The sequence below is a fragment of the Malurus melanocephalus genome, unplaced genomic scaffold (genome assembly GCF_030028575.1).
Source record: "Malurus melanocephalus ecotype Western Australia unplaced genomic scaffold, MMel_1.1 scaffold_462, whole genome shotgun sequence".
Classification (NCBI taxonomy): domain Eukaryota; kingdom Metazoa; phylum Chordata; class Aves; order Passeriformes; family Maluridae; genus Malurus; species Malurus melanocephalus.
In genome coordinates this window covers 355,883-370,743 of record NW_026623694.1, presented here as the reverse complement: position 1 = coordinate 370,743, position 14,861 = coordinate 355,883, and the positions used below count along the sequence as shown (strand labels likewise).

The 14,861-nt window shown below is 39.5% G+C and overlaps 1 protein-coding gene across 9 annotated transcripts in view; it reads left to right on the top strand.

Annotated features, from left to right (window-relative positions):
• The window catches only part of EHBP1 (EH domain binding protein 1), a 196,459-nt gene that overhangs the window by 122,604 nt on the left and 58,994 nt on the right, over positions 1-14,861 (top strand). For 8 of the 9 annotated variants that reach the window (XM_057380582.1, XM_057380586.1, XM_057380588.1 and 5 more), the window contains exons 13-14: positions 1,711-2,625; positions 4,522-4,665. In XM_057380582.1, coding sequence (XP_057236565.1) covers positions 1,711-2,625; positions 4,522-4,665 — 1,059 coding nt within the window. The remainder of the gene's footprint in view (positions 1-1,710; positions 2,626-4,521; positions 4,666-14,861) is intronic. The other variant, XM_057380587.1, reaches the window with a different exon arrangement.

Genomic DNA, 14,861 nt, shown 5'->3' with positions numbered 1-14,861 from the left:
TTAGGCCCAACCATTTTGCATGGGGAGAGCCAAAACAGCTTTAAAATAATTTATTCAGACTATTTCTATGTCTAGATAAACTCCATTCATTTGTTATAAAGGTATATAAATATATGAATCATTTGCTATAATGGTATGAAAATTATTTCACCTAAAATGCTTTGKGAAGTTGTACCTGAGCATGAGGGGAAGCATACAGGATATCAGGAAGATAAATTTCAGCTTTTGGAATCACGGTTTGAAAAGCAGCTGAAACAAAAACTGTTTGTCCCTTGAGTAGGGAATGACATTGCAAGGAGGAGAGAGCCTCCTTTTCTCAGAGTAAACAAAATACCCAGGTCTGGCCAGCCCAGCCCCACGGTTGAATATTTACTATATGAAAACGAAGAKGATTAAAAAACACCCAAAATTGATTTTTTCCCCTATTCTTTTAGAACTAAATTAATGAAAAAAATGTAAAATTGAAGGGTTGAAGCCAGTGATGTGTGTGACTTGTTTCCTTATGAAAGGACAGTTTTCTCATCCATGTCTTAAATGTAGCATCTGCTTTTGTTCCAAGTAGTGTAGAATCAACTGTGAWCATTGTAAGCCCCTTGAGGAGACGGTGAAAAGGAGCTGCAGGATTCCTGGGGGAGGAGAAGCCCWCATGCTTTAACTGAGTGCATCTACGCTAACAGGGGGCCTTTTAAAGGCTTCCTTGAAACACAATATTGTCTTCCAAGGTTAATCCAGGATAGTAATAATTAATTGTAAATTGAGAAACGGCTTTAATTCTTCAAAACTAGAAAAACCTGATGCACCAAGCCCACTCGCTTAAAGGGCCAGCAGTAGGAAGACAATGTGGCCTCACAAAGWGGGAGGCTTGCAACTGTTCAGCTTTTAGAAATGAAAGGGAAATGGGAATGATTTTCACTCTCTCTTTTTCACAAATGTAGCATCAACAAATGTTTTTAAAATGCATTTGCTTGATGGATTAATGTGGTTTATGTCTAGTGTCAAGTAATCTGTGGTGATGTTCTTTTTGGCTATCTGGACATAGTTTTTCATCAGCAGAAATCACTGCAATTACAAGACCAATAGAAGGCAGAAGGTTGATCATCAGTGATAAAGCTCAAGATGGATTAGTGTCGTGTTTCTTATATCTCKGTTTCTTATCTTAAAAAGCCATCCTGAGTTGCTTTTTTTTTTCTGGTCCAACTCTTAGACTTTTTTTGTTTGCTTGTTTCCTGCTGCTTGAGTGAGAACCATTTAAGATATTGGTAGGTTTTCTTAGTGCAGAAAGAAGGGCTTTCAAGCTGCAGTTTTGTGAAGAGCAGTTTACTCACAGAAGTGTCATCATTTTGAGTAACCAAAGATTTTAGTATGGTATGGCATTCGAAGTATGTTAAAAATATTTAAAACAGTGCCATTTGAGTGTTTTTGCTGGTTACATTTTCTCAATTCACTTTGCTATGGAGATAGCCTGAGAGTTATGTAGAAGCCATCAGGAAAAATCAGTGACCTGGATATTGGAAAGTTCAACAAAAAATAGTGATGACTATAAAGAAGCCAAAAGTTTAATAAACAATAGAGTTGAAGCCAGATTCTTCCTGTAATACTGCATGTGTTCTAGGCTTGCTTATTTTGATTGAAACACCACTTGCATCTTTGAGATGTTGGGATATTTAAGAAACTGCCTCGCCGTGATCTTTATTTTGTCTGTTTTTAAAGGCGTAYGATGGCTTTGCCAGCCTGGGAATATCACGATTGCTGGAGCCGTCGGACATGGTTTTGTTGGCCATCCCCGACAAACTGACAGTCATGACCTATCTCTATCAAATTCGGGCGCATTTCTGCGGCCAGGAGCTCAACGTGGTGCAGATCGAGGAGAACAGCAGCAAGAGCACCTACAAAGTGGGCAACTACGAGACGGACACCAACAGTTCCGTGGACCAGGAGAAATTCTACGCCGAGCTGAGCGAGCTGAACCGCGAGCCCGAGCTGCAGGCGCCGGACAGCGGCTTGGCCGATTTTGCCTCTCAGGATGACTCCGTGTTCGTCAACGACAGCGGCGTCGGCGAGTCCGAGAGCGAGCATCAGACTCCCGACGACCATCTGAGCCCAAGCACAGCTTCCCCTTCTTCACGCAGGACTCGCAGTGACACGGATCCCCAGAAATCCCAGCAGAGCTCTGGAAGGACTTCTGCGTCTGAAGARATTGGGAAGTGCGGCAGTACAGACTCGGCACAAGTGCAGCCTGTGGTGGGAAGGAAGAAATTGCTGATAACTGACACTTTAGACTTCAGTGACTTAGCACATGTCAGTGATCAAAAAGAGGATGTGTCTCCCACTRTTGCTTGTGAAGATAACAACAAGAAGAGACACCAGAGCTCAGACAGTACCAYTGGTTTCTCAGAGCAAGAAAAGCTGGGATGTATAGGATCCATGGAGAGCACAAGAGCAGATCCCAGYTCACCTGTCACAAAACCGAGTTTATCTCCTACTTCTAAGCCTGGATACTCATATAGTATGGATACAGATCTTGCAAAGAAACCACATGCTTCTCCGAGGCAAACAGAATCTGATTCTGACAGTGATGCCAGAACGGCTTTAAATCATGCAGAWCAAACTGCAAAAACAGCCCAGGTAAGACATTTATGTCTATGAATTAGGATAGAGKTGCTGTTCAGGTTCTTTCTCTGTGTTTGTAATTTACACCAAATCTTCAGCATAAATGGCAAGGTGAGTATTTTTATTTGTGGGCAATAACTATTTTGCCTAAGAAGTAGGTGATGCTGCAAAACAGTTGTTCCATGAAAATCTGCTTTATAGAAATTATCTGATGTTAATCCTTCCAGTCTCGCTCCAACAAGAAAGTTGTGTTATCARTTGTCTCAAAGATGGCTCCAAAACTTTTGCTTCTGTCTGTGGCAACACATTTCATTTGAGTGTTGCATAMTGAAGCAAAAACTGGAAGAAGATATTAATCAATGAGGAATGTAAAGCTCTGAATACCTTAAAATTTACTAAAGGAATTTCAGAATCTTGGCTGGGTGAGCATAGCCACTTTGGTGAGGTAGAAACTCCAGACTGTTAAATTATGCTGCTTTCCATTGAGTGGCCTAAGGCACGTTACTTCACCAAAATATCATTTTCCTTTCTACAAAGATAACAGTGTATGCCCACCTACCTTGCAGGTTTATTGTGAGAATATTATGTATATGCTATTATCAATAAATCATATCATCATAAAAATATGTAAAACATGTTATCACCTCCGTTTACAAAAATRCCAAAGCAGCCTTATAATTTTACCCCTGTGAAGGGTTTTCTTGAGTTTGGGCTTTGTGCCATTAGCTCTGGTAAGAAAAGAATGTATCCAGTCTTTTGGTAGTGTAAATTGCTTCAAATATTTTTATGGGGTTTTTTTTTTCTGAGTAAACAGCATAAAGATTCATTTTATTGCAAGAGAAGCTGTGTATAGATGGGTGATAATGGCCAAATATTGGTTCCAGAGCCAGCTAAATTCTTTCTTYTAATCAGTGAAGTCTCATGAGGTTTCTCATCATTGTCATCATCACCATCATCATTGAGYAGTGGATGAGAAAGGAACAGCTTGGCCCATCCACAATAAAAGAACAGGAGAAGGCAGGATTTGTTTTCTATGAAGATTTTCATGGGCAAGGGTGTCACAGGCCAAGAAAAAGCTAGAGTTGGCTTTAAAGGCAGTTCTTTGYTGTTTATTATTGGTGCATTTGGACATGGTAATAACATCCCAGATGTGAGGCTCCCCACTTTTGTTGGTTGGAGTCAACCATCTCCATCTCCACGTGGCTGCTGCACCCGCCTCTGTCCCAGCTCTGCTCCTCTAAAAGCCTGGAGATGCATTTTCCCATTTCCACAGCTGACCTTGAGTGAGAATCCAGCCCTTGGGAGTGTGTCTGACTGACCAGGAGCTGCTCATGTTCTCACRTTGCCTCTGCAGAACCCTCTTTTGCTGTTGCTATTCTGCAAATATGCTCAGCCCCATGTATGAAGGAGGGACTTTCTTGTGGGTATCCATAAATTAAGTAGAAGCAGGTATTTTTGCAGGGTTTTTTGCTTGTACCCAGCCTCTTAGTGTTCAATTTAAGTTATAAGTGAGTGGTACCCATATAAATAGCCAACAAAGAGTTTTTGTTGTAGCCAGATTTGCATACATATTAAAGTAAATAAGTAAACACATAGCATGTTTGACATGGCTTCTGTGAAGCCAATTGGGTTTTTTCCACAGTTGCAGTTTAAAGGCATTAAATGTTGATAGAAATTAAGTTTTAAGGGGAAGGAAGAGAGCTCATATTTACATTATAAAGGCCTAGGACTTTTTTTTAAACATTCTGATCATCTTTTCATTTCTATAGAACKCTCTGTCACCTCATGAAGACATAATTCATGTGGCTCCTGACCTTTATTGTCTATGAAGGCCGCTGGCTATTAACTACTGTGTAAACATTCAGTACCCTGAGGCTGCCTTGCTGTTAATTATATTTCTTTATTTTTAAGCAACGTATGTTGTCAAGACAGGAAGAACTTAAAGAACGAGCGAGAGTTCTGCTTGAGCAAGCAAGAAGAGATGCAGCACTAAAGGCAGGGAATAAACAGCTGAGCAGTGCCCTCATCCCAGCCCGMAATAAGCAGCTGAACGATGTAAGAACCATTGGCCACTCTTGCAGTTTACACAGTTAAAATACATTGGGTGTGCTGTTGTGGGAGGGCATGGCCTTGCAGAGTGTTTCTTCTCCATGTTTGATGTGTTGTGTGTCCTTCCTTCATTTTTAAAACCTGTTTCTCCCTGTGTTATGGCCAATGGAAAGGTGTCTCCCACTTTCATGGAAGGGCGAATCTGGGAGCACCTTCTTTAACTGGCACTTTCTGATGGGATGAAACCCAAAAGTTACTTGTTAAAGGATAGTGTTTTGTGCTATTTTTGATTACTGTTCTTTCAGTTGATGTGAAYCACGTCCCTGAGCCTCTGATGGGAGCTCCTTGTTGCTTTAGAAGTGTTGTTGCAGGGAACAGAGCTGCTTGTGTCAGTCTTGAGAGAAAGTTGATGGAACGGTTCCTTTTTATCATCAAAGTCGGGGTGAAAGCAGAGCTGGAGAATCCAGCTCCAGAAAATGGAGCTCCAGTGTTGAAGCAGCTGTGGTTGCATCTCCAGTGGCTCCATGGTGACCTGGAGGGATCTCTACTCTCTGGAGATAAAAGCTAATTAATTTTTATGCAAACCTTTGCAATGTGGGTTTTGTCATTCCAACTATTGCACATTTTAGACTGTACTGGCACTGAAAATGTAAATATAACTGACAAATAACRATACAAAGAAAGAGTGGAATCTTTACAGATTCCCACCTTTCAGAGCCGAGTCCTGAGGGGCAGATTCTGCTCTTTACAGAAATGGGATCGTGCAATCAAAAAATGAAGACAGTGATTTACATGTCTCATTTCATTCTGTTAACTCTCTTGGAGCCATCCTGGTTTGGGTTTTTTTAGAAATTTCTCTCTGTAGACTGACTCTTGATTTTACTTTGAAATATATTCATATACACAGACAAGTCTTATTTGTATAATGATAAAYCTTTTTTTACTTACTTTGTTTTTCAAGTTTTTCTATATATGTATTAAATTTCACTTTGTATTTTTTAAAAAATTAGCTTTTCATAGAGAAAATAGCATTAGAGGAACGTTACTATAGGCAACTACTCAGGCAGAAACAACTGTAATTAAAGTTGCCTAACATTTTTTATTACAAGCTCCTATTCTCAAAGGTTTTACAACTTTGCTAGTATTTCATTGTTTGAGCTGAAATCTTCCCCGTCAGCTCTTCTGCCTCAGGGTAATATTTTTATTTTTTTTTTTTAACTTAAAAAAAAACCTGTTCAGCTATTTCTCTGTATTAGGTTGGATAAAGCATTGTTTTACCCATATTAGAAGTAGATAAAGCATTGTTTTACTCATATTAAAAATGGATAAAATTTGGGAAGAAAGTTAGATTCCCTTGAAAAATCTATTCAAAGCAGTCCAAGTTGTGTTAATACCACAATTTTACCAGAGAGCCTTGAAGTTCAGAAAAGTTCCTGAGTGACAGTAAAAATTGTCTGTATGGACACTGCCCAGCAAGAGCATCTTTTACCATTTCTCTCCTATGGGGCCCATTCTGATGCAGGTCACAGCAYTGGGATGCAAAACTTTCTCTTTTAGACCCAAACTCCTGCTGATGAAATCCAAACAGGAGTAAAAGGAGCTGCCCCACTGCTTACAGAGAAGAGATGGGCAGGTGGCAATGTGAAGTAAGACAATAATAAAAATGGTGTCCAGGCTGTGAAAACCAGCTGAAGGRTAGGAGATGGTGAAGGGTTTTCAGGGTGAGAGTCAGGACTGTGTGGTTCAAGCAGCCAGATTACCCACAGGACCTTATTTCATTTGTTACAGAAGCTGAAAAATTAATTAGAAGCCTGCAGGAAAGGCAGGGGCAGGCTTTTAGGGCAGCTTGGCAGAGCCAGAGTTTCTTGCTGCCTCCATCAGMAGTTCAAGGAGAAATGTCCTGGAGCAAATGGTCCTGGCTCATGTGACATCTGGGCACTCTGAGCAAACTGTAATGGGCACTCTTTGACTTGAGTCATTTGTCATGTAAGARTGTCACATAAGAAGCTCCTCGGCTCTAAAATGTGTTGTGGAGATGTAATTTGGAGATTTTTATATCTAGTATAACTCATATTATTATATAAAGTTGATATATACTATATACAGTTTATATATAATATATAAAGCTGTGCATAACATGTATCTGTATGTTATATAACATACATATCCATACATGTGCATATTCCAAAAGAAGATGCATTTGTGCATCAACATACACAGGTGTAAGATAAAACCCATTGATTTGTGATTTCCTTTAACATATTTGATCTTAGTTGAGATGAGGCATTTCCATTTGATRTAGTTCTGCCAGTTTCCTACAGGTCATTGCTCATTTGATTGTTAGCATATAGCACAGGCTTATTTCTATTCATGGTTTTTTGGTCATTAAGGTTAATAAAATAAGAACTTTGACTCAAAGCAGTGTTGTATGTGCCAGTGTGCAGTAATGTGTAGTAGTGTKTTATCCAAATGAGAGTTGTGATAATGAGAATCAGCAGTTAGTAGTGGAAATTGGATGGGCTCATTTTCGGGATGGATTGAGATTCAAAAGAAAATGGTTTAAACCAGGAAGATTTAATTTTAAATAAGAAAACTTTGAAGAGATAGTTCAGGGGCAATACTTTTGAAAGTAACTCTTGAAGTTTGCAATTGCACCTTTTTTGCTGCCTTCTCAAAAAGACTTTGAGCATCCCAGTCTGTCAGACTGCTCTGCCTGTCAGTCACCCCAGCTAGGCAAGCCACAGAGTCATTAGTGACTTTGGAAAAGTCTCATCTCCTAGGCCTTGTTACCACTTCCCATGTGTCACGAGAGAACCAGGAATTGCTGCTTTCTCAGGGACCAGGTGAGAGCTGTGCTTGGTGTGTGGGATTGGACAATGTGTATGATGAGGACGGATTGTGTCACTTCTCGGGGTCAAAAACAGGGAGGAAAGTCCCAAATCTGTACCATGGCCATAAATACAGGTTTACTTGGTGTGTGCCTGCCTGATTTATGTTGGTAAAAAACCATTTTGAAAATAAACATTATTCCTATTTCTCCTCATAGCCTCATTTCTCCCATTTCTTCCCTCCTTGCAGCACGGTAGAAGTTTTTTCAGTGTTATATCTGCTTATTTGGTGCTTCCCAGAAGCCCTCAATCTCAAGCTGCATGCTTGCCAGACAGCATGTGGAGGTATGTGTGCAGGTATTTGAAGTCTGAGAGGAGCCTGCATTGATCAGAACCTCCTTGAAATCATGCTCGTGGTTTGGGAGGATCATAGCTGTGTCATTAAAATTGATGCAGCCCTTTGGAGACGGGAAGAATTAGCTTAAGAGCTCTGTGARCAGAGTTACTGATCCCCTCGTGGATCCCTTTCTCTATGGTAGATTTATAAACAGCTCAGCCTTTCTGCTTGCTTTCTTGATGTATGGGTGCATGTGGTGACTCTTTTACGAGATGCTTCTGTCATTTGCAATCTGATAGAGCAGCTGTAATCACTTAGCTTTTAACCAGGAGAGCCTTTTTATTAGCTTACTCATTTTTATTTAACTTGCCTTTTCTCATGGTGAATATCACAGGGCTGGAAGGGACATATCTGCTGCCAGCAGATGCTGTAAAATATCAACCTGTAGTGATGCTTGTTAGCAGCAGCAGCTTGGCTGCAGTGTGATGCTGGAAAGGTGAGGAGAATGGAGCTGGGCTGTGCCACCTATCCAGCACAGTGACAGGCTGGAGGGGACCACAATGAGTGGGAAATACTCACAAGTCATGGGCCAAAAAGGCCTTTCCAGGAGGGAACCCTCATCTGCAGAACAAGGATGGAATCCCTAATTCCTGAATCTCAACATAACTCTGCTGTCAGCAAATACCTGCGAAGGCCRTTGGCAAAATTTTCTTATTTTCTTTTAGAGACTGGTCCACATAAAGAATGGAAATTTACTGCAGCTGTCATTTAGTCTCTAAACTCAAATGGCTATGGTTATGGAGTCAGCATGATTACAGAGAATGGAATTAGGAGTTAAGAAATGCACAGGCAACTTTAATTAACCTCCTTTGTGTATATGCATTATGATGTAGTCTTTAATTATGTGATCACATAGTATTTTCCCCAAAGCAATTGTGCCTCATTTTCCTCAGAGGATAGAGGTGATGGTGGAGGCTGTTTGTCCAGGGGACCTCTGTACTTTTGATTGCAGGAATTGGAAAGTGTACGACAAACAAAGCAGGGATTGCAAGGAGTGAAAAGATGAGGTCGTGGTCAAGGTGCTTGAAAGAATTAAATGTATTTCTGAACTTACCTGAGTTCCTGATCAGTGCCACTAAGTCTTTTGAACCGAATTTCCTCCAAGTGGTCACTATTTGTGCATCCTGCCTTTCTGATCGCTTTGAGGCAAAAGTTTGATTTGCAGATATATTGAGCATCCAGCTCTGTCAGGGAAATCAATTGGAGCTGTGCTCGAGACATATAAAAGGCTCTATAAAGCTTAGTATGCTGAAAAAAACTCCAGGTAATAGGCTTCCCAGAGCAAGCACCSAGTGATAGATCCTTTTAGCTGCATCTCTCGTCTCAGTTCTCATCAGAAGAGCAGGGTAATAACTCTTCCACGGCTTGTTGTGAGAAGGGAATGTGATTAATGCTTTTGAGGCTCTGAAATACCACAGGGGTGGGCATGGTAGAAAGAAAGAAATTAAGAATTCTGGCTTCAGAGCAAAATTTAAAKATTGTGGTGTAAAGAATAATGCTGCATGTTGATGGGCCTGCGTATTGAACACTGAAAATAAACCAAAGTATTGAACGTTGCTGGGTAGAGCTCAGATCTGGGCTGAAGACYGGGAGATAGTGAAAGTAAAAGGTGGTGCCACCACAAGGCTCTGTTTTAGAGGATACAGAGCAGAGTGAAAATTAAGATCATGCCCACTAGTTTTATTTCTGGCATCTCCTAAATCCCGTGTCAAATTCTTTTAACTTGTTTTTGTAAGATAGACGGCTTTAGCGGGGAATGCCGTATCACATGGAATTATTAAAAAGTATAAAAAAATAATGCTCTTGTGGCAAAGGATGTCTTTTTCTCCCTAACAGGGGCCACAGATAATTTCTGAAGTTATTTGGGCTTTGCATGAGCTAAGGATTCCTTTGTCCTTGGTGAATTTAGGTGCAGGACTGAGCCACCCAAATATGGATTTGGCCAAAAATGTTATATATTTAGGATCTGGCATAGGGTCTGGGATGCAGGAGTTCAATAGTGTGATACCTGGAGGGAACCACTCTGTCTTTTGCCTTTTGTGAAAGAGAAAATAGTAATTCTTTCTTCACAGCAGCATTTGAGTATAACCACGCTAAAAATTGCGAGGAACTCCATTTGGACAATAAGTATTTAAAACCAGATTAATATAAACCGAAGTGGGGGGTTCAGAGAGTAATCCTGGTGCTGCTGCTGTGCTTAAGGGCAACTTTTGCTAGCCTGCTTTCTGCAGAGAGAAAGATTTGGGCTTCATTATCTCTGCTACCATTATTTTATATTTATTCAAGTTGAATGACAGCAGTAGCTGCCTCAATATATCTATATGTGGAGAACAAGAAAGATTTGAAAGAGCGGTGGTATGTTCAACTCTTTCAGTAGATTTTGCAGATCCAAAGTACTTCGCCAAAAATCTCTTTCCTCCAAACACACAAACGCCGTCTGTGTGCAGAGRGCTGTGCCATGAGATTGTTTCCCCTTGCTCAAAATACTGCTTTTTGTTACTCCCTTGCTCAAAGGACTTGTTGCAGCTGTATCTAATTCATTTTTAATAAGCTCTTTCTACTTCAGGTGTCAATCTGTTGTGCCCATTACTTTTCATTTTCATAAATATTTGAGTGCAAAATGATAACTTTTTTTTTTTTGCATACACTGGGCTAGTGGAAATGGAAGTTCAGTTTTGAAAGGCTTCAGAAAGTGAATCTGAAAGGAGATGAGTCTTTATGATCTTTAATTTTGGTTGCATACATTTGCACAGGTACAGAATATGCCRGCTGCAATAAAATAAAAACAAAGCATTCTTTTAAATGCTCAGAAAAGAAGTTTTAATAAATGGTCCCATTTATTGATCATGTCCTGCAATAATCTGCTGCCCCTTGCAACTAATAAGCTCCAAACTGTCTGTCCATCCCCAGTAAGTAAACTCCAGCCAACATGAACAGAAGCAGTACYGAAAGAAAATTCAGAGTAGACGGCAAAACCAGAATATTTTAATTTGGTTGAAAAATGCCTAAAATTTGAGCTAGCAATGCAAGTGCTCTCTCCTCTAATTATATTTTCAGATTCTTGAACATGARTACAAAAKAGAGGTATTCAKTAATTTTTTTTTTCTGTGTCAAACCAGAATCTTTACTTCTGTGGCATTAGGAAAGGCATCCAGCTTACCGGTGGATTTTTTTATCATCTCCACAGTTGGAAAATAAATGTCTGAGATTAAGGTGGTGATATTAATTCATTTAAGGAAGACCTCTMAAGTTATTCCTATCATGTTTTTCTTTWAAAAAAAWAGATAAAAACCTGGTCTTTATTAATTAAACATCTAGCATGAATTTATTGAGGTGTRGGACTTTGCAGATGGCAACCTTGGTCTTTTAATATTAATTGGAAAATATTGATTGAAAAAAGACTAGTCTGTCATGCTGATAATTGCAACCAGATTTAGATATGATCACTAGATCTTCCTGAGATTACAAAGAAGCAGTTACCATCTAATTGGTAAAAAGATTGAACATTATTTTGGTAATCCCTGAGCTTTGGTAACTTATTCCCTGTTGTTCATTTATATGTCTTGTCTATGTGCCACTATAAAGTGGTTAAATATGGTGTAAGCTGATAAGACTATGTTGTAGAGTATTTACATTTCAYGAGCATTCCAAGTTTCATAGTTGTTTTAACAATATACTTTTCTTTAAATGGAGGTTAGACCTGCTGACTGAACACTTCAAACCCTCAACTGACCTGATATTTCCTTCTTTATAGCAACAAGCTGAGGTTGAGATAGTCTGAGCTCAATTCCTTGATGGCAAGAACAAGCAACTTGTTTTATGTTGCTTTACTCAATACATGAAAAACAAAAAATAATCTGTAACTTTCCAAAAAGGTTCTACATCTTTTGACTTCATATTTGATCTGTTTAAGCACTTTCTTACTATGAAGTTGTGATATTTCACTGTACAAAAATATTGCTGTAGACAATATTGCTGATGTAGCTGGGAAAATAAATCAATTAGTGCGAGTAAACTAATTTTGAAGAAGAATTAGTATGCACTGTCAGTTTTATACCAGGAAGGATTTCCCGAATAAAGCATAACCTTTGATAATGCACAACAAATGTTAGCAGTTTCAGTTTTAGATATAAATGCTGGAGTTTTATTTTTACAGCTATTATTTCCATAAGATGTATCTGTTTACACCACTTAAGGATCTGGCCTAAATATATAAATTTGTGTATTATGTGGCTGTAAATTCAAGGTGCTGCACAGTCTGCAGCCATACCATTAAATTCTCACGCCGACAGAAAATAGGCAGTTTTTTAATAGAATTTTAAGCTCATCCAAACAAAATTATTTCCAGAATTTTAGCGTCTTCTATCAGTTTATAAATATTAGCCAAAAAAAAAAAAAAAAAAAAAAAAAAGTCTCTGTTTCAGAGCTGTCCCTTTGTGTGCAAAGCGAGACCCGGGTTTCTCAGCCTCTGGAATGCTCTTTTTCTATCGCTGCTAATAGCTGTGGACGTTTTCCGTGTGGATGTTCAGTGCACGCTGTTGTGAATCCCAGGATGATATCGCCATTACTTAGAGCCGTATTTTGCATTGCCTATTCTGTTATTGCTCAGCATGCACAAGGGTAGAGTTAAAATCTTTATTCATTTCATTTAAAAATGTTTCTTTTGTTCTCCTTATCGTGTTCTGGCTTTCCCAAGGATATATGCCTTGAACGAAAAGTCACATGTGCATTACTAATTGTGTGCCATTGTATTTACAGTTCCTAGTGGTGGCACTGTGAAGCTACTAATTCTTTTGCTTCACTTGATGTAAAATAATCTGAGTGTCTTTGATAGCAGTGAAACAGTATTAATTGTTTTGTACATTTCTTGGTCACTCTTCTTAGGTGGTCTTCATAATCTATTAGAACTTTCAGCCAGATTTTTGTAATGTCATGCCTCCAGCAGTGATTAAATTGGTAATTAATGAACAGTCCTTGGCAACATAAACCACATCCCGTTAATTTTCCCTTTTGAGTTTTTCGAAGTTGTCGTCTCTGTCAGAAAGCATTGCGCCACCTTGCTACGGCCCCTTGGCATGGAACCACGGCGACGGGATTTTTTGCAGCCATTAGTAGATCAGAGCAGTAATTTCACAGTATTTTGGTCAGGGTAATTATAGTACCAAGTACCGRGTAGAGTTGGGAATTCACACAAGAAGTCCAGAAATACCAGGTGAGCTTCCTTGTGTTCACTGGGACGTTATGATTAGTTTAATTGGGCTTTGTTTGATTTCAGCCGCGGAGACTCTTTGTGCCACGGCACTGCAGCCACTTTCCACTTTAGTGTTTCTGACCTGCATTGACAGGAACTGGTGCAAAAATGAACTCTTTGAAGTGGGACTCTTTGGAGAGGGCAACTAAAAAAAGGGGAAGAGCGATGTGTAAGTAGCGTACTGTAGCAAAGCGCGACACCGGCCCGAACGCCCCGCGTTTTGCGGGTGATGCCTTTCAAATTCTTTCATATTTTCAGCTGGAACAGATAATATTTCTGCTACGTTCGTGCAGATCTCGAGTAAATTACCGCATTTAAAAACACAATCTGTTTTTAATCGCTGGCTTTTACGTAGCACCTGCTGTTCCACCTTCCTTTGAAGATACAGTTGTTTCTCTCACCAGAAATTCTGTGAATCGTCTATTTAGCCCTGCAAACAAATCTGGGCGAATGCATTAATGAGACTGCAGCTGCACTTAGCAGTTCACATGTCACAAAATAGTAGGTAAAGGCATTCATACTTGAGTGACTGACTATAGGTGTAGTGGCCTTCAGCAGTACATTGTGCACATTAAAGTTTAAATAGTCACTTGCCTGTTGGCTTCTGAATGAAAGGACTGTCACTGGTCACTTCTCCTAAAGCCTTAATGAAACCAAATAGTTTGCTACGAGTTTGGGCCTAACCATTGGGGTGTTTCATGCAGTCTTGTCAGTTGATGTTCATGAATTGACTTGAACGAAGATCAAAGTGTTTCTCAAAATGGAGAAGCGGGGAGAGAGACAGCTCCTTCAATTGCACCACAAGAGCTAATCAAGCCATCAGTTCTTTATGCACTCTGCRTGCCTTTAGAATTTAATACCCAATGGTTTGTCAGGACAAATTGAAATTCGGGGGTTGGCGGGGAGCGGGCGGGGGAGGGAGGTGGAGAGTGTCCCTCCTCAGCCTGCTGAAAATAAAATAAGCGCTTCACTCTTCTGGAGGATCGTTTTGATAAATTTTATCATTTAATGTAAAACTGCAATGTTGATTAAATGTTTGGGGTTGAAAAAAAGAAGTGAGGGATTCAATGGGCATTGTGCACCTTAGCGCTGGGTAGAGATTCAGGCTTAAAGTGAAAGAGAAACTAAACTCGGGGTGATTTTTTTGTTTCTTTGATTGCTAATGAACTTTTTTTTTTTGCTGAAACATTTWAAATTGGATTCAGAAGATAGATTTTTGAGTGTCAGTTAAAACAAAGTCATGTGAAAATGCCTCTCTCTCTCCCTCCCTCCCCTTCTCTCTTTTTAATTGATATGATTTAGGCAGAGGAAAATGGTAAGGGGGATTTTTCTATTGCAGAAGCAATTTTTAAGGGATTTAGTCTTATTTAGCCTGAAGGTCTTCACACTAATGAGAGCACTTAAGTTACGTCCAGGCGTTGATTAGACAGCTCATCTATCAATTGGAGCATGAGAATTTGTATTTTAGGTACCTTTTATACATTATAATTTTTTTTTATTACTTTAGACTTTATTTTCCACAATTTTTTAATTGCCTCCTTTCACATCCAAGGTGTCTGTAACGCAACTGACGGAGCACAAACGCTAACAGGGAAATGCTCCATGTTTGATGTTGAGTACATTTCGATACATTTTGGTAATACCAAAACGCGGAAAATATCGAAACTGCATCTGTAGAAATTGGYGTGCTGGATGCAAATTGCTACCGAGATACATTGCTTGAACT